This window comes from Macaca mulatta, chromosome 6 (genome assembly GCF_049350105.2).
Source record: "Macaca mulatta isolate MMU2019108-1 chromosome 6, T2T-MMU8v2.0, whole genome shotgun sequence".
NCBI classification, from domain to species: Eukaryota; Metazoa; Chordata; class Mammalia; order Primates; family Cercopithecidae; genus Macaca; species Macaca mulatta.
The window spans coordinates 159,488,760-159,508,332 of record NC_133411.1 but is presented as its reverse complement, the minus strand read 5'-3'; the positions used below and the strand labels follow the sequence as shown (position 1 = coordinate 159,508,332).

The 19,573-nt window shown below is 50.6% G+C and overlaps 1 protein-coding gene and 1 non-coding gene across 18 annotated transcripts in view; one reads left to right on the top strand and one right to left on the bottom strand.

Annotated features, from left to right (window-relative positions):
• Window positions 1–19,573, bottom strand: part of NDST1 (N-deacetylase and N-sulfotransferase 1) — a 72,781-nt gene that overhangs the window by 12,898 nt on the left and 40,310 nt on the right. For all 17 annotated transcript variants that reach the window (XM_078004250.1, XM_015141192.3, XM_015141188.3 and 14 more), the window contains 8 exon segments: window positions 16,751–17,245; window positions 11,419–11,506; window positions 9,433–9,587; window positions 8,569–8,754; window positions 6,072–6,200; window positions 5,146–5,328; window positions 3,741–3,837; window positions 2,433–2,556 (listed from right to left, as the gene is read on the bottom strand). In XM_078004250.1, the coding sequence (XP_077860376.1) occupies window positions 2,433–2,556; window positions 3,741–3,837; window positions 5,146–5,328; window positions 6,072–6,200; window positions 8,569–8,754; window positions 9,433–9,587; window positions 11,419–11,506; window positions 16,751–17,245 (1,457 nt within the window).
• LOC114679186 (small nucleolar RNA U13) lies at window positions 1,717–1,816 on the top strand. The gene has a single exon (XR_003730860.1). It is a non-coding gene; the product is annotated as a small nucleolar RNA U13 (small nucleolar RNA).

The following is a 19,573-nucleotide window of genomic DNA, read 5'->3' as shown; positions in this document are numbered from 1 at the left end:
GTAGGAAGCCCAGAGAGGGGGCTCACAGACAAAACTCATGAGGAGTGGGCTAGGGGAACGCAGCACAAGGGCGAGGCACTGGGGTCGAATGTCCTCAGAGAGCAAGCAGGACACTTTGCTCCCAACCAAACAAGGACTTGCCTCCAGTAGGGATTCTGGAGGGGAATGGCCTCTCCGCAGCCTCCCTGTTTCAAATTTGTTCCTTTTCCAGAAGATTCTGGAGTTGGCAGGATCTGAAGACTTGTGGGTGCACCGTCAGTTGCAGGTCATGGGGAGGGGGTAATGCCCCTAAACTCTAGGATCCCGCCCTCTCAGCGGCTCCAGGCTAAACTCCCAGGGCTGTCACTCTCTCTGCCTCTAGGGGGCGAGCTGGGGCTCAGAACAGCTCCAGGGCTGCCCCAGGAAGGGTGGCACAGAGCAGAGGAGGCCTCCAGAGGGCGGGCTTTCTTTCCTGACCTGGGGGAACACCTTCTAGGCCATCACTGTGGACCGGGACCTCCTGCTACCCACAACCCCTCCCCAGTCTGCTGTGGGTGAGCATGGCTTTCCAGACTAATGCCCATATCCCACCAGAGCAATGGCCATCTCCGGATGAAGGAACCTCTGGAAACCAAATGAACACTCCAGACCCTCGCAGGGGAACCTACCTATGCAAAATCAGAGTCCAACTTCTGGGGCGTGTGGGAAGCAAAGTCCACTCTCATGAAGGGTACAGGGTCCCTATCCTATCCTGTGAGGTAGGGCTGCTCTAGGGTGGTCCCAAGGATGCACTTCATCAGAGCGTTCTGGGGGCCTGCTAGATTCTTGCACCCCACTTTAGACCTACCTACAAAATCCAGCTCTTGGGAATCAGGCCAAGGAATCACGCTTTTTCTCATCTTTCTGAATTTTCTTTGCATGTCCACAGTCCTTTGTTTACAATATCTCAATTGAGAAAGCTCTGAAAACACAGCTTTGTTTCCTAGGTTTGTAGCAAAGCCGTGTAGCAACAAAACCTGACTTATTCCTCTTACTTAGTGTAAATATTCACATACTTTGCTACATAGTAATGAATTTGCTACCGGGTACTGCCCCAGGCATCGCTGAAGATGTTACTAAATATATGGTTTCGCACATTACCTTTCTAAAATCTGAAAAATGTTGACTTCAAATAATCCATCTGGCCACAATAGATTTTAGATAAGAGACTGTGGACATGTTAGAAATGCAGGGAGATGGGCCGGGCACGGTGGCTCACACCTGTCATCCCAGCACTTTGGGAGGCAAAGGCAGGCGGATCACGAGGTCAAGAGTTCAAGACCAGCCTGACCAACATGGTAAAACCTCATCTCTACTAAAAATACAAAAATTAGCCAGGCATGGTAGTGGGCGCCTGTAATCCCAGCTACTTGGGAGGCTGAAGCAGGAGAATCACTTGAACCCAGGAAGCGGAGGTTGCAGTGAGCCGAGATCATGCCACTGCACTCCAGCCTGGGTGACAGAGCGAGATTCCAGCTCAAAAAAAAAAAAAGAAAGAAATGTAGGTGGATGGACAGATGGACAGATGAATAGACACAAAGGCAGACAGACAAAACGATGATACACAGATAAAAAAGAGAAATATGCACAGAAAAATACTAAAAAACAGATAGAAGGCCCATAACATCTCCACCCAGGGAACCCACTGACATAAAAATAATCAATAATGGTAATACATGGACAAGGTTTAAAAAGGCAAACTTTGCAGTCCATGCACGTGATGACTGGGTGTTCACACACGTGTGAGGTGTACCCACCTCGAACCTTGTTATGATGTTGGCACATTACCTGCCTGACATGAAAATTTTTAAAAAAAGAAAAAAAAAGTCAAATAGAGAAAGATGCCAACTGAAAAGGTGGAGAGTAAAACCATCTCTGCTCTGATCCCCACACCCTTAAGAGAACCTCTACTAGGACCCTCTGCTGGGAACCTCTAAAAGGTAACCTCTGCAGGCTCTGGTGGGAAGCGGCAATCTTAATGACTTCCCCAGGTGATACCTGAAGACCAGGGACCTGTCCCTGAAGGGCGCGCAAGAACACCTCTGCTTCACAGTCAGCCACACGCAGTGAGGAGAGCCAGAACATTTGGATTTCAGACCTTAAGACCCTGGGCAAACCCTTCTCCTCCCCAAGACTCAGGATGTTTCTCTGCGAGCAAGGGAGGGGTGGACTTCAACTTCAGCGTATGACTGCAGGCAGTAGAGCAAAGGGGCAAAGGGCCTCCTCATCGAGTGTCCTCTCTATGACAACGCTTTCACACCATGATTCAAGGGTCACCGCACTTTGTCCCTGTTTACAGGAACTACAGCTGTGTGTGAGCAAGCTCCAGCTGCTTCCTGCTGTGGCCATAGCAGACTCCCGGAAGGCCCCAGGATGGCCTTCCCATCCTGCTGTGGACAGAAAGGCCAACTCACCAGTCGATGCCTTTGTGATAGTTGTGGCCGTTAAAAAACTGGATCTCCTCAAAGGTCTCAGAGCTGGGGTAGTTGCTGCTTAGGTCAGGGTGCATGCCCAGGAACAGGTAGAGGGCAGTGGTGCCTGTGGGGAGGGTAGACACCTCAGACCCAGGGCCCAGTCCCCAGCCAAAGATAGAGTCTGGGTTCTGGGCCTAGCTCCCCATGACCCACTGAGGGATCCTGGGAAGGTCTCTGCCTTTCTCTGGGTCTTAGCTTCTTCATCAGTGCAATGAAGGAATTACTAAATCCAGGGTGGTAAATATATGGCATGCATGTGGACACCGCAACTCCTGTATCTACTGCAGACATCACTAATCTATCGCAGCATTCTTCACTAAACAAGGACTTGGCCTCAGAATCCTCCTCACCACTGCACTCTGGTAGCCATGTTTATCTGACTGCTGTCCCCTCAGCATCCCAGAAGAGCTGGCCCTTTCCAGCTCTGGTCCTCTGTCCTCTGGCACTTGGTAGGAGCTCAGGGAAAAGGGAGTTTGTGACTCTCCAGTTCTGTTAATGTGAAATTCTTAAAGAACTAACAAATCTTGTTTCCATGTCTCCTCTTCCCAATACCCTCTCCTCACTCACGCACCCTGCCCTACCTCCTCCTCCGCAAGTTCGTTCACTTTCTGTGGTATGAATCTATAGTTTACATGCTATAATGAGAGAGCCCAGAAGAGAAGGAAGCTACAGAGTTTGGCGATTAAGAGTATATGTTTCAGGGTCACAGAGACCAGAGTTCAGGACCAGGAATTGCCATTATTACCTAACTGAATGTGTTAAGGGAAGTCACGACTTCTCTGAACCTTGAGTTTCTGTCCATAAAATGGGAGTGCCTATTTGTGCCTTGCAGGGTTGTATGAATGACAAATGCTTAGCCATCATGTCACTGCTTCTCCCTACTGCACCTCTGGCAGACATGGTTAATTGATCACAGTCGTCTTTATACCAGTTTTGCTTGGCACTACTCAAACTTACAGAGCAACTGATCTGGGCTTCTCTGACTAGACTTGGAGACTTCCCAGGATGATGCAGAGAGAGCTCCCTGAGGCTATGGTTCAGGATAAATAGGAGAACTCCAGGCCCCTCCTCCACCTCTTTCCACTCCATACTGACAGGCAATTTGTGTTCACCCCAACTTCACTCTTACTTCCTGGGAAAGAGGGAGCAAATTATCCGGGAGTGGGGCCAGGGCGAGGCAGTCCTCAGAATTCTGTGGCTGAGACAGCAGGCAGTTGGGGAAGCTGGGTCAAGAGCAGAGAAACCTGCCTGTTTTCTGGGGGCCAATGATGAGGAGCTTTGGGAAGCGGTCACACGTCTTCTCCTTGGACCAGATGTCTTTGTGACGTTTGTCCTCGCAGGGGTCCTAAAACAACAGTGGAAGGGACGTGTGGGGCGCCCCAGAACCCAGTCAGCGGACTCTCACTGCGCATGGATATGTGGCCCTTACAGCCCAACAGGCATAATACCTACATGCTACATGTGTCCTTGTCACATCCCCACTCCCAGACACTGAGCCGCTGACAGGCAGGCTCCACTTCTGGTCAGTTTCACGTCCCCCAAAGAGCCTGGCAAAATGCCCCTTAGCACGTAACAGGAACTCACAAGCACTTGTTGAATTTAACTGGACAAGCTGGGTCTGAACCAGGGGGTCAATAAACGTTTCCCATAAAGTTTAGTAAATCTTTGGTAAGTGTTTAGTAAATATTTTAGGTTTGGGGTATGGAAGTTTCCATTGCAACTACTCGACTCTGCCGTCATAGCATGAAAGCAGCTATAGACAGTACATACAAGAATGAGCGTGGCTGTCTGCCAATAAAACTTTCTTTACAAAAACAGGTCTCAGGCTGGATTTGGCCCATGAGTCATTGTTTGTGGACTCCTGGTCTGAACTATGAGACTGTCACCAATTCCAGCTTCTGCTTCCACTTTTTAACAACCCATAGGAGCAGATTTTACCCAAAACTGGCCCCCAAACCCTCCCATCAGTCCCTTTTCCCACTCAGAGCCTGCTGGAGTTAGAAGAGATACAAGAGATTATCTAAGAGTCTGACCAAGACAGGGCAGTCACTTTCTATACTTTGTCTGCACTGTGTTCACTTGGAGTTGTTTTTTATTTTTGAAACAGGGTGTCACTCTGTTGCCCAGGCTGGAGTGCAGTGGTATGATCACAGCTCACTGCAGCCTCAACCTCTAGGCTCGATTGATCCTCCCACCTCTGCCTCCCGAGTAGCTGGGACTACAGACATGCACCATCATGCCCGGTTAATTTTTGTATTTTTTGTAGAGACACGGTTTCACCATATTGCCCAGGCTGATCTTGAACTCCTGGGTTCAAGCAATCCGCCCACCTTGGCCTCCCAAAGTAATGGGATTACAGGCATGAGCCACTGCGCCCAGCCCACTCGTTTTTTTTTTAACACTGTTTTTTCCAAGGCTATGTATGACTGCATGCATGTAGGTCTGCATGGGGAGGTATGTACATGTATGAACATGCATGTGGGCACAGGAGTGAATGCACTCATACTGGTGAGTAGATGGAGACCTGAGTTTACATTCGAGCGAGAGTGTGAGGGCATGATGGCTGAGCCTTGAGTCCATATCTGGAGTGTATGCCTGTGCGTGGTGGCATTCCATCCCTGCAGCAAGGTGCCCAGGCTGCCCAGCCCCCCACCTGCCACAGTGGGTCCTTCTCCTCAGAGAAGATCTGGAAGTACTTCTGGGCCAACTGCACAGGGGGCAGCGTCTGCAGCCGGAGGTTGGTCCAGGAGTGCAGGAAGCGCACCAGGTGCTTGAAGGTGTACAGGCCCAGGCGGTCATTCCCATAGTTGGACAGGTGCGTCATGAAGATGCTGATCTGCTCCAGGGGAAGGGAGGAGAGAGGCAAGGCCCATCAGTGTCTGAGCCACCCTCACCGCCAACTCTGATCCTTCTGACCCTGCCTCAGCTTGCAAGGCCCCTGATGACCAGCGGAAGTTACGCTGGGGCTATCAACAAACCTGCTGCGAGTATTTAGATGAGGCAACAGACAAACCAGGTCTGACTGACCCCAAATATTACAGTCCTGAAATGGAAAGCAGACCCAAATGTGGGAGCTATTTGGGTTTTGTTTTGTAAATGTTAGGGGTGGGTGCATGGAGGATGAAGAGTACTCAGCCCACAGAGCTGAATAACAACCACCACTTGAAGTTTATTTCATATTATTAAAGTAGAGGTAATTGTTTGCATTTTGCAAATAAGGAAAGCGAGACCTAGAAAACTCAAATGCCATTTATATATGTGTGTGTATCTGTGTATGTGTGTGTGTATGTGTGGATACACACATGAGCAAAGACTGAAAGGGAACATGCATAAAAATGCCAACACTTCCGTATTAAAGTACATGATTAGGAAAGGAAAAAAAAAGCATGCTCGGATACTTTAGCCAAGGTCACACAGCCGAGGCAGGACAGGGCCAGCACTGGTGAGTGGATCTCCCAACTGCCAGGCACTCACTCACGCCTCTCCGCCCTTTCCTGGCTCCAGGAAGACTGCGCCAGCTGCAGGCGGGCTGTGCAGCAGCCCCTTCTCACCAGCAGTCATAGGCTGTGGGGCACTCACAGGATTGAGGAGCACGGTGAGGAAGAGCTCGCCCCCGTTGATGATCTTGTCCAGCTCGCTGGAGCCGCCAGGGTACTCGTTGTAGAAGATGGTGTGTGTGAAGAGGCCACAGGTCTGCCGCGGGAGAACCTGAGGAGGGGGTCGGGGAGAGGAGCTATGGTGCCTTCTGGCATGATGGTGGTGGGAGGACTTTTCCTCAGAAGAAGGCCTAGCTGCTTCTCAGAAAGGCCGTCTCCATGTGGCTGCACAGCCCCGACCCTTGGGTGCAGCCTACAGCACAGCGTTCCCCCCGGTGAACTACAGGCCCCTGCCATTTTACAAACTTCACTGCTATTCTCTGCACAAAATGAGCAGACCTCAAAGTAACAGAGTGGGAATGCTTCTGGAAACTTGGACTGCTGCAGCCACGGTCCTTGCCTGGCCCTCTCTGAAGCAGCTCTCCCGGACACACTCTGCAAGCCCTCTTGCAATATTAGAACCTCACCTGGTAACACTCGTTGTCACACACTGGGTTAGCCATTTGTCATCTGTCTCCCCTCACGAAACTGTGAGCTCCAAGGGAGCAGGGAATGTGCCTGCCTTGTCACCACCTCATCCCTGAAGTTCAGGGTTAAGGACCTGAAGGAGTGCCTAGAGTTTAGCACAAAGGCCTGGTGCTGAGGTCAGTGGGTGGATGGATGGATGGACTGATAGACAAATGCACAAACCTTGCCTACCCACTGCTGCCCCAGCTCAACTGATGACCACTCATCCTTCTAGCACCTTAGGCTAAAAACCCTGCAGTCATCTTGGAGTCCTCTCTTCCTCCCACACCCTACATCCAACTCATCTAACCACGGGCCTAACTATTCTAAGCCCAGAGTATGGCCAAGTCCCAACACCGGGCCTTGGTCCAAGCTGCTGCCCGCTCTGGTCTGGAAGACCGCAGTGCCTCCTAACTGGTCTCCCTGCTGCCACTTTTGACCCCTACAGTCTCTGCTCCACACAACAGCCAGAATGATAGAAATCCCTTTCAAAGATGAGTCAGATCATGCTCCATTCAAAACCTTCCCACCTCAGCCTAAAAGTCCATGGCCATCCAATGGCTGGCCTTACATAGCCCTATCGATCTGGTCCGTCACCCACCCCTGACCTCATTTACCACCATCCCTCACTCCCCTGCAGTCATCCTGGCCTCCTATTTGGCCCTCAAACACAGTCAGCACAGCCTGCTTCAGGGCCTTTGCACTTGCTGTTCTCTGTCTTGAGTGCTCTTCCTCATGAGGCAGCGTGGCTTATTCCAGGAAGACCCACCTAGCCACCTTATTTAAACCAGCTTCTCCTCTTGCCAGCATTCCTTCCTTCCATTCCCTGCTTAACTCTGTCCGTGGCACTCATCACCATCTGACCACTGTATACTTTACACACGCATGAGCATATGGTCTGTCTCCTGCCACTAGAATGTCAGGTCTACAAGGGCAGGAACTTTCCTCTGTTTTGTGCATTTCTGTGCCCCCAGTGCCAAGGGATAGATGCAAGGCTGGGCACAGTGGCTCACGCCTGTAATTCCCAGAACTTTGGGAGGCCAAGGTGGGTGGATCCCCTGAGGTCAGGAGTTCGAGACCAGCCTGACCAACATGGAGAAACCCTGTCTCAACTAAAAATACAAAATTAGCCAGGCGTGGTGGTGCATGCCTGTCATCCCAGCTACTCGGGAGGCTGAAGCAGGAGAATTGCTTGAACCCAGGAGGAGGAGGTTGTGGTAAGCTGAGATCACACCATTGCACTCCAGCCTGGACAACAAGAGCAAAACTCTGTCTCAAAAAAAAAAAAGAAAGAAAAAGAAAAAAGAAAGAACAAAAAAAAAAGGGATAGATGCATGGTAGAAGCCCCAGGGGGAGGATTTTTTTTTTTTTTTTTTAGACAGTCTCACTTTGTCACTTAGGCTGGAGCGCACTGGCACAATCTTGGCTCACTGCAGCCTCGATCTCCCAGGTTCAAGTGATCCTCCTGCCTGAGCCCTGCAAGTAGCTGGGACTACAGGCATGCACCACCACACCTGGCTAATCATCAGGTATTTTTTTTTTTTTAGTATTTTTTTTAGTAGAGATGGGGTTTCACGATGTTGCCCAGGCTGCTGTGAAACTCCTGAGCTCAAGCAATCTGCCTCTTTAGCCTCCCAAAGTGCTAGGATTACAGGTGTGAGCTGCCACGCCCAGTCAAGAAAAAAATTTTTAATCAGCAAAAAGACTGTAACAGAGCCCTGTCCCATGTCCTCATCAGAAACCTCTTTCGAGAATGCTCACTATTGCTTGATCCTCTGTCACAAAAGCTAAGAAAGAGCTCATGAAAGGGGCCCGAGTGGCAGCCCACCTTCCCTGGGACAGAGAGCCTCGGGTGCCAGAGGAGGCAGCAGAAGCTGATCTGCAACCCCTAAGCCAGCAAACCGGAGCCGCGCTTCCCAGGACAGCGTGTGCTCTCCATTCTGCCACCTCCCGGGCTTCAGGGGCCCACTCACCATGATGCCATTGTGGATGAAGCCACGGCGGTAGCGGGCTGGCTTCAGATGGGGGTACTCCTCCGTGCTGGTCACGCGGATGCTCCACACCTGCTTCCAAGCCTCGTACAGCTGCACGTGCACGGGGTACACGCCCGAGTGGTGGGGCGCCACTGCATACCCCATGTCTGTGGGAATGCCATGCTCCTAGGGAGAGGATGACCAGGCCAGGATGAGCATAGGGGTCCTTCCCCTTTGGGCCTTATTCCCCCTTTGTAGAATGGGAGAGAGAAATCAGAGGCTAGGTCAGCAGGGCCGCTGGTCTGAGCCTTCATGGTACAGATGGAGAAGCTGAGGCCTGGGAGGGCAAGGAATGTGCCCAGAACCTCAGTGTGGGCAACTGGCAGAGCTGGGATTAGAACCCAGGTCTCCCGACTCTCGGTCCGGTGCACACGCCTCTAGCACAAAGGACTCAAGTACCCTGTAGTAAGGGACAAGGATGAGGGCCTTTCCTGCCTTCTCTTCATTCTACCTAGCACCCAGGGCTCGTTCCCTCCTCATTGAGCACCTCTTCCAGCTTTCCAGAGCCTCCCATTCTAATAAGAGCTTAGGCGCAGGAAACAAATGGCCTGAGTTTAAGTCCCAGCTGGACCTCTTAGTAGCTGATGTGACCTCCCTGAGTCTTGGTTTCTTGTCTGTGAAGGGGTTATTCTCCTGAGGCTTCAAGGAGACAGTGGTTATAAAGGCAGCTGTCCCTGGGCCCTGGCCCAGGTGTTAGTAAAAATCCATCACAGCAGACTGCAAAAGCAGCAAGAGGCCAGCAGTCTGGACCTCCAGCCCAACCCTTAACCCACCCCGCTCTGCCCTGTAGGGAATCTTACTCACGACAGCGAACTTCTTGTTCAAGGCCATCTGCTCGGCCAACACGGACTGGTTGTGGAAAAGGTGGGGCTGCATGTGGCTCCACATGTGAGGGAACCACCAGAACTCCTTGACATACGACAGCAGCAGATCATCCCCAGCGTCCTCAGCATCGGTACCTGCAGCAGCACAGGCAGCTCAGCCCCGCCCATTGGGCCATGAGGCCCTCTAACCTGGGCCTGTGCCTGGGGATGGGAGCACATGGCCACAGTCCACTCAGGAGCTGCCTGGAAGAGTTATCTGGGCTACAGCACAGAAGCAGACAGAGCCCCAGCCCAGAGCCCTGAGTTCTAGTCTAAAGTGTGCCCTTGACTCAATGGGGTACCTACGCCAAAACTACCTCCTCTCTAGATCCTTGGGCCCATCTGCACAATTCGGGGTCTGGAGTCAATGATCTCAAGGGTTTCTTCTACCTCTGACATACCTGCTCTGATTCTATTCCAATGATCCAAATCAGGTCACTTGTCTTTTATCTAATGATCTATGGAAGCTCTTTGTATATATCCAGGATGTTTGACCCTCTGTCTCAGATGTTTTACTACAACCACCTCTGATATGCTAAGGGTTACGAACATAAAAAACAACCAAGCACAGTGGCTCACACTTGTAACTCCAGCACTTTGGAAGGCCAAGGTGGGAGGATCGTTTGAGCCTAGGAGTTTGAGACCAGCCTAGGCAACATAGTGCGAGGCCCCATCTCTACAAAAATTTTTAAAATATTAGTAGCTAGGCATAGTGGCATGCACCTGTAGTACCATCTACTCGGGAGGCTAAGACAGGAGGACTGCTTGATCCCAGGAGTTCAAGGCCGCAGTGAGCTATGATTGCACCACTGTACTCCTGCCTAGGTGACAGAGGGAGGTCCTGTCTCTAAAAATAAATAATTTCTTTTTTTTTCAGACAGAGTCTTACTCTGTCACCTAGGCAGGAGTACAGTGGTGCGATCATAGCTCAATGCAGCCTTGCATTCCTGGGATCAAGCAATCCTCCTGCTTTAGCCTCCCAAGTAGCTGGTGCTACAGGTGCATGCCACCACGCCTGGCTAATTTTCGTATTTTTAGTAGAGATGGGGTTTCGCCATGTTGACCAGGGTAGTCTTGAACTCCTGACCTCAAATAATATGCCCACCTCAGCCTCCCAAAGTGCTGGGATTACAGGATAAGCCACCACGCCTGGCCAAAAATAAATAAAAATTTTTAAAAAGAATATAAAAAATGCAGACAACCCAGGATCACTCCTATTTGGCTTTGGGGCTATGTTGCATATACCCCTCCATCTGCTGAATTACTGACTAAAATGGTTTTCTTAGAATTCAAGAGAGGCTGTCTCACTGAGGCCTGGGCAGAAGGCAGCTAGGGGAAACGGTCACTGCAGATGACCAGCTCAGGGGCTGTTCCTTCCTGCCCAGTCCCTGAAGGACAGCAGATGAGGAGAGAACAGTAAGTGAGAGAGCCCCAAAGAGGAAGGAAAGTGTGCACCAAGCAACCTATAGCCCTCACCCTCAACCCTTAGGACTCTAAAATAAATCCAGGACACTGGTCATCTAAGGTGGGTACAATTACAGGGCATCTTCACTTTCTATGCTACATGTTTCTGTAATGTTCTTAAAATTCAACCAGCTTCTTTCATAAGCAGAAATAATACACATAATTTTAAAAGATAGGAGGGAGAGGTAAGAGGGAGAAGATACCCCACCCAGGCCAGCACAGCCCGAAAGGCCAGGGAGGGACAAGCAGCTGCTGTTGCTGCCGCTGCTGTTGTCCCCAGATGGCCTCTGCCTGGGTTGTGACTGCTCTTGTAGGCTGTTGGCTCCAGGGGGGCAAAGGGGTCACATCTGCCCCTAATGTGGGCCAGTAAGCCCACCTGCTGCCCTCATGGATGGATTCTTTGAGGGTTTGGGTGCTGAGGATCCTGGTAGTTGCTAGTGAGGGCAGAGGCAGGCCCACTTACCTGTGTGGAAGAATTTCCCTGAGTAGCCCAGGTTGAAGGTGAAGTTCGGGATGTGTGCGCGTAGTTCGTTCTGTGTGTCAAACAGGGCCTAGGACAGGCAGGGGAGAAAGGAAGAAGTGAGGGAAAGCCAGGACCTCCCTGCTCCTCCCACTGAAGGTAGTGAAAAAATGTGGAAGCCCCTTGTTCAAAAATTATAAAGAATGTCAGGCCGGGCGCGGTGGCTCAAGCCTGTAATCCCAGCACTTTGGGAGGCCGAGACGGGCGGATCACGAGGTCAGGAGATCGAGACCATCCTGGCTAACATGGTGAAACCCCGTCTCTACTAAAATATACAAAAAACTAGCCGGGCGCGGTGGCGGGCGCCTGTAGTCCCAGCTACTCGGGAGGCTGAGGCAGGAGAATGGCGTGAACCCGGGAGGCGGAGCTTGCAGTGAGCTGAGATCCGGCCACTGCACTCCAGCCTGGGCGGCAGAGCGAGACTCCGTCTCAAAAAAAAAAAAAAAAAAAGAATGTCAAGGACGGCGTGGTGGCTCATGCCTGTAATTCCAGCAGTTTGGGAGGCCAAGGCGGGTGGATCACTTGAGGTCAGGAGTTCAAGACCAGCCTGGCCAACATGGTAAAACCTAGTCTCTACTAGAAATACAAAAATTAGCCGGGCATGGTGGCACGAGCCTGTAATCCCAGCTATTTGGGAAGCTGAGGTAGGAGAATCACTTGAACCCGGGAGGCGGAGGTTGCAGTGAGCCGAGATCACACTACTGCACTCCAGCCTGGGTGACAGAGCGAGATTCCGCCTCAACAAAAAAAAAGAATGTCAAGAAGGCAACAGCAGGCATTAAACCTCGTAATGGGCTCCCTCTGAGCATGGGGCTCTGTGTGGCTGCACAGATCACACATACCCTTGAAGCCAGCCCTACGCTGCCTTCCCCCAGGCCTCTGACAAGGGAAAACCTAGACTCCCACCCAGCTCTGCTATGCGTCCTTGAAAAGGTTTCACACTCCTCTAGGTCTCGGTTTCGTCAAATATAAAACAGGGATGATACTATCTCCCTCATAAGGTTCTTGGAAGAATCAAGTAAGATAACCGCATGTATCCCAGCTATTCGGGAGGCTAAGGTAGGAGGATCGCTTGAGCCCAGGAATTAGAATCCAACATGGGTCCAACTGTAAGACCCTGCTCTAAAAAGATTAAACAATTATAAAAAAGATACTGTACGTAAAACTGCCTGACATCTGGTAAGTGACGAAAAATGGTGGCCAATGCTATGTCTGTGGTCACCGCCGCTGTGAGCCTGTATCTTCATCTATCAAATGTGGAGGATTTCTCCTTGCTGATGGAATGCAAGGCTGACATTAAAAGGGCCATGATCTTTCCAAGGATGGGACACTGTGCGCCCAGCAATGCAGTCCTCCCATGCGCCACGTACCGAGTACTTTGCAAGTCAATGAAGGGACACTAACACTTATAAAACAAACATACAGGTGTACTCTGGGGTTAGGACACATGAGCCACAAAGCGGCTCAGAAACCTGTAAGAGCTGCCGGGCGCAGTGGCTCATGCCTGTAATCCCAGCGCTCTGGGAGGCCGAGGCGGGCAGATCACCTGAGGTCAGGAGTTCAAAACCAGCCTGACCAACATGGTGAAACCCCGTCTCTACTAAAAATACAAAATTAGCCAGGCGTAGTGGCAGGCGCCTGTAATCCCAGCTACTCGGGAGGCTGAGGCAGAAGAATTGCTTGAACCCAGGAGGCAGAGGTTGCAGTGAGCGAAGATCGCGCCACTGCACTCCAGCCTGGGCAACAAGAGAGAAATTCCGCCTCAAAAAAAAAAAAAGAAAGAAAAGGAAAAGAAAAAAGAAACCTGTAAGAGCCAGCTATCAGAGCACTTTACAAACTAAAAGTCCTGGCCCTCCCCAGGCAATGCAGTCACCACCAGCATCTTGCCAGGGCCGTGCACTGCCTGGTGGACACGCATGCTCCAGCTGTGTGGCCTTAGGCAAATTACCTCAGCTCCCTGAGCCTCAGTGCCCACCTCTGTAAAATGGGACTCAGAACAATACCCACTTCACAGGGCTGCTATAAGGACCCAATGAAGCAATGCCCAGAAAGGGCTAAGCACAGGGACTCACCAAACCCTGAATAGGCAGCTGCTATTGGTATTATTTAAATTGTGCTATACAAGCTAATGAGGCAACATTCATGTCTCTGAAAGAAGGGCTCTGTTGTAGGCTGTGCTTGGAATTAAAAAAAAAAAAAAAAACTTTGCCCTTTCTGACTCACAAAAATGTTTAAGGCAAGTAGGATTATGGCTGGAGAAGCACTTTGCAATCTGAACTGAGCTGAGTGCATGAAAGACGGTGCCTCTATTTGTATTTTTGGTTTGTATTCTATTTTTCTATTTCTACTGTTCTATAGAAATGGCTTAGACTGCTATCATTCCTCTCACTTTAAAAATACAAAAAATAGAGCCAGGTGCGATGGCTCATGCTTATAAACCCAGCACTTTGGGAGGCCGAGGTGGGCGCAGCACTTGACTCTGGGAGTTCCAGATCGGCCTGGGCAACATGGCGAAACCTGCCCTCTGCAAAAAACTAGCTGGGTATGGTGGCATGTGCCTGTAATCCCAGCTACTCAGGAGGCTGAGGTGGGAGGATTGCTTGTGCTCAGATCGCTCGAGTGAGCTGTGATCCTGACACTGCACTCCAGCCTGGGTGGCAGAGTGAGACTCTATCTCAAAAAAAAAAAAAAAAAAATTAGAATAGGGAAAACAAATGAGAGAGAGCTATTCAGGGCTTATAGGAAGACAGTGAGCCCAGGAGCCTGATCTCCTCAGGCTCAACCTGACTCTGGACCACAGTCTCTCCAGAACCCACTGGACAGGCAGCAAGAACCCAGGTTCCTGCAGGAGAAAACGAGCTTGGGCCACTGGAAGAACACCTCAAGTAGAACGCAGAGCAATCTACCTTGCCAGAGGCAGGTGGTGGCACCGCATGAAGACTTAGACGGGAAGGCTAAAATGGTCTTTAAACAGGACAGCCTTTAAAAGAATAGAATCTCAGGAGGAAACACAATGCGTAAAAGCAGCCCAAAGCAGCACTGCTGGTGCCACTGAGGCAAAGCCTGGAGGGCTGAACCTGGCACTGAAACATCCCCTTATCCAGGCACCTGTGGGAGACCCCTGGGGTACCAGGAAACAGCCTGAAAACCTCCCATCCACCCCATCTCATCATTTTACTGCTGAGGCTCAGGCATGGGAGGGGACCTGCCCAAGTCACCTAGTCCATTAGGGTCAAATTAGGACTCGACTCAAATTAGGTCTTAACTCCCCAGACAGTGCCTGCTCCCGAATGCCATCCATTCTGCTCTTCTCTAGAGGTGTAAGGAGAAGCAGAGTTCACTCCTGACCAAGGCAGGGGGATGAATGCCACCAGGAACTTCCTTCCAGGCCCCAGGGCCAACCCCTACCAGAGATTTTGGAATTACTCAGAAAAGTATTCCTCTTACAAGTCTCTTTTTAAAGCCTCCTGCTAACATCAAAGTCAAGCCTGGGTTTGGTGTTAATAGGTTTCTAACACTTGCTAATCTCCTATAAGAGAGGACAGGCTATCAGCAGACAGCAGAATGTCTCTAGAATTTAATCCCCCTGTTTTGTTTTCACTGGATTTATTGTTATGGTTGCCCTCTATTTATGGCAACTGATCCGGATTTCCTATTTACACTAGGATGCCATCTCCTTTGCAAATAACTTTAAGTAAAATAGTGAGTAGATGAAAACTATATTTTATTTTTGTTTTTTGTTTTTTTTTTTTTTGAGACGGAGTCTCGCTCTGTCGCCCAGGCTAGAGTGCAGTGGCCGGATCTCAGCTCACTGCAAGCTCCGCCTCCCGGGTTTATGCCATTCTCCTGCCTCAGCCTCCCGAGTAGCTGGGACTACAGGCGCCCGCCACCTCGCCCGGCTAGTTTTTTGTATTTTTTTAGTAGAGACGGGGTTTCACCGTGTTAGCCAGGATGGTCTCGATCTCCTGACCTCGTGATCCGCCCGTCTCGGCCTCCCAAAGTGCTGGGATTACAGGCTTGAGCCACCGCGCCTGGCCTGAAAACTATATTTTAAAGATTGTTTAATGGTCTTAATTTGTAGGCTCTTTGTCACAATGACTGTTCACATGTGTGTAAAATCTTGTGGTCTGCAAAGTGCTTTTACATAGTTTTGCTTAGTAAACACTTTTTTTTTTTTTTTTTTTTGAGACAGGGTCTTGCTCTATGACCCAGGCTGGAATGCCACACACAATCATGGTTCACTGCAGCGTCAACCTCCCAAGCACAACCAATCCTCCTGCCTCAGCCTCCCAGATAGCTAGGGCTACAGGACTACTACCACCACACCCAGCTAATGTTTTCTTTTGGTAGAGACAAGGTCTCCCTGTGTTGTTCAAGCTGGTCTCAAACTCCTGGGCTCAAGCAATCCTCCTGCCTGGGCCTCTCAAAGTGCTGGGATTACAAGCACAAGCCACCACACCCGGCCAGCAAACCTTTTTTGAATTAAACACATGCGTTCTACTGTCTACTTACATCTCAGTTAAAATCTGCCTCATGCATGATTCAAGCTCTCATCCTTATTTTAAGAGTTTTGTAGGCGCTCTGACATTAACATAAACATTTTTAAGAGTTAAAAATCATATTTAAATTAAAGGCGGATAAACAGCACTGTATAGCTCCCATCTTTGTCTGGACGTCTTCTTCCATAGATATTATACAAACTTAAACTCCACACTCCAGATGCAAAATTCCTCTATATTCAGTACTCCAATACAATAAAGGTTTATTTTTTTAAATTTTTTTGATACAGTCTCGCTCTGTCACCCAAGCTGGAGTGCAGTGGCACAGTCTCGGCTCACTGCAACCTCCACCTCCCGGGTTCAAGCAATTCTCCTGCCTCAGCCTCCTAAGTAGCCAGGATGATAGGCATACGCCACCACACCTGGCTACTTCTTTTTGTATTTTTAGTAGAGATGGGGTTTCGCCATGTTGGCCAGGCTGGTCTCAAACTCCTGACCTCAAGTGATCCGCCCACCTCAGGCTCCCAAAGTGCTGGGATTACAGGTGTGAGCCACCACGCCTGGCCAATGCTTCAATCAAGTTTTAAATGATACTTGCTTCGAATAAGACAATTAATAAAAACCAACTGGCAGGATAGGAAGCAGGGTGGGACTGTCTTTTAAGTAACTCTCAGCACAGGGGAGATACAGACAGGGCACATCCACCACGGGGCACCTGAAGGCTGAAGCTTGCCAGGCCCTGCCTGCCTTGCCCAGTCTGGCATCCCCGGTCATACCTTCACGTCCTCCACCTTCATGCGTGTGCCCTCTTTGCCCACAAAGATATCATCAATGTCCACCAGGATGTAGCGGTCCAATGGCAGGGAGAGGCGCTTCCCCGTGAGGAAGGCCACGGCGTCCACGAAGACAAGCTTGTGCAGCCAGAAGTTCAGGTTGTTGCCAAACAGCACACGCTGGATGCCGTCGTGCAGGCCCAGGTCCTGGACCACAGTGGCGTGCAGTGCGGCGTGCAGGCCGGCGTCCGCGCCCAGGTGTGGAATGGATTCGGATGAGCGCGTCTTGGCCAGCAGCACCGGCTCATAGGTGGAGTGGTTCGACTGGAACACCGTCCAGTCCTCGCCGGGGAGCACACCCTTCTCCACCTCGCTAGGTCGCGTCACGTAGAGCAGCGGGGACTTGGGGTTGATGCTGCAGTCCTTCAGGCCCAGGTTTGAGTGCAGGAACAGGGGGAAGCCCTTGAGCTGCGCGCTCAGCAGGCTGTTCTCATTGGCCTGCAGTCAACGGGGGGCAGGAGGGGGAACAGAACTGTCATATCCAGAACCTAAAGGACACAGACTCTCACATGTGGACCATAACAGTGGTATCAGTATTCACCAACATTCATGGAAGGCTCACCACCCTGGCCCTGCACTCCACCCTGCACAATAATATACTCACAAACACACATGACTCACGTACCAAAGTCAGGCACTCGGTGCTGTGCACTTTGCAGACAGGAATGCTGTTAATCCTCCAATGACCCCATGATGGAGACACTGCTCTCATACCCATTTTACACACAGGAGATGGGGCCTAGAGAGGCTAAACCACACAGAAGAAAATCTAGCAGTTGAGAACATGAATCCTGCTAGACTGCCTGACTTTGGGCAAGTTATATCACCTCTCTGTGCCTCAGTTTCTGCTGTAAAATGTGGCTAAGAACAGAAAATAACTCCAGGGATGGTAGAGGATGATCAGTATCAATACCAGCAAAGTACTCAGAATAGGGCCTGTGGCATGATCAGAAACTGTTCATTCAGTCCTCATATCAGCCTGCGTATCCCACTTCACAGGTGTGGAAACCGAGGCTTGGAGGGGCACGCTGCCCTCAGTAGCACAGTGGTTGGCAGGAGCTATGAATCACTGCCAAGAGGTGAGCCCTAGCACTCACACACCTAACCACCAGGTGTGGTTGCCTGCGATTTCCAAACCGGCTCTGGCCACGCAACCTTTTCTTCAGGAGACATCTTCACGTGGATGCCAATGCGGACGCTCAAAGAGGAGGCTTCTGCTGGGGGTGCCCCACATGCTCCTAGCACTCCAGAGGCCACTCCCCCACCATGGTGCCTGCCTGGTCATTGCCATCAGTGGTGAAGTCTCTGCCTCCCTTCTCTCAAGGCATGCGGCTGCCCAGCTCCCTGGAAGTCTGAAGTCAGTGTGCCCCAGTCCCATCTTCCCTAGGCTCACAGCCCCTGTTCCTTCCTCACCCTCTCAGCTACCTGCCCCTGAATATGGTACAATTTGTCCTTGTTCCTGTGCCAATTCCATTCTGTCTTCTTGGCCTGACAAACCCTTGCTCATACTTCAAACCCAATGCATATATCCTCTTCTCTGCACTGGCCTCCCTGAGACCATGTTAAAGCCTCAGCTGCAGCATTTCTCACCTCAGCGGCAATATTACATTTTCAGCATTCTATCTCCCACCAGCCTGCAACCCCTTAAGTTCAGGGGCTATGATGTTTCACCTTTGGATCCCTGGTGCCCAGCTTGATACCCAGCAGGAACACACACAATTTAATGCAGAACTGGATTTTTAAAAGGAATAAAAGAGGAACAGCCAGCTCTCCAGTACCTGGCATATGATAGATGCTCAATACAGGTTTCATCTGTTCATTCTACAACCATTCACTGTGTCAGGCACTGTTTTAAGTGCCAGTGATACAGTGAGAAAAACAAAGACTTGGCCCCTGCTCTCATGAACCTTAAAATCAAGGAGGGAAGAGAGACATTCACCAAAATCACAGGAATAAATATAAAACTTCAGTGTGGCACATGCTACACAGAGGAGGTTCATATTTGTGGAACAGTAGACCACTGGGCACAGTTAGTGGGCTCAGGAGGTCTCCTGAAGAAAGGGACTTTTGAGCTAACATTTAAAGAACAAATGAGCACAAACAAAGGGAAAGGTAGAGGCCAAGAATAGCAAGTGCAAAGGCCCTGAGGTAGGACAGGACTTAACGTGGCCAAGGAATAGCAAGAAGGCAGCAGAGTGAACAAGAGGGAACGGAGGAGCTGAGGCAGTTAGGTCAGCTGGAGCCAGACCTGCAGGGTGCTGGAGGCTTGAAGCAGCAGCAGGAAGCCCTCAAAGACTCCATCAAAGGATGATAGGTTTCAATTTGCATTTTAAAAAGATCCATGTGGTTGCTGCGTGGAGAGTGAGTGGCGCAGGGCAAAGCAAAATGACTTTGGAGGGGGAGATGGGGTCACGTGTGGGCCCCCGAGGAGAGCTGCTCAGGGGGCACTCACAGGGGCGTGCAGGTCAGTGGTGGGCACGGGGTAAAGTCTCGGCTGAGCCTGTGCCCGTTGCAGAGCTGCACTTGTCCAGAAGAGTGCCTTTCACTCATCTCCTCTAATTCCCAAAAAGGCTCTGCAGGGCCCTGGCCCCATAAACCACATTAAGAAGCCTGCATGTGATTCTCCAAACATCAAGAGTACCTCCCCACCCTGTCTTGAGCCAGCCTCAGGTGCTGAGGCCCAGCACACAGCCCAATCCTCAGCTACCTCCCCAGCTCCAGGCTGCTCACGACTCCTAAGACAGCCCCGACCAAGGATGGGAACTA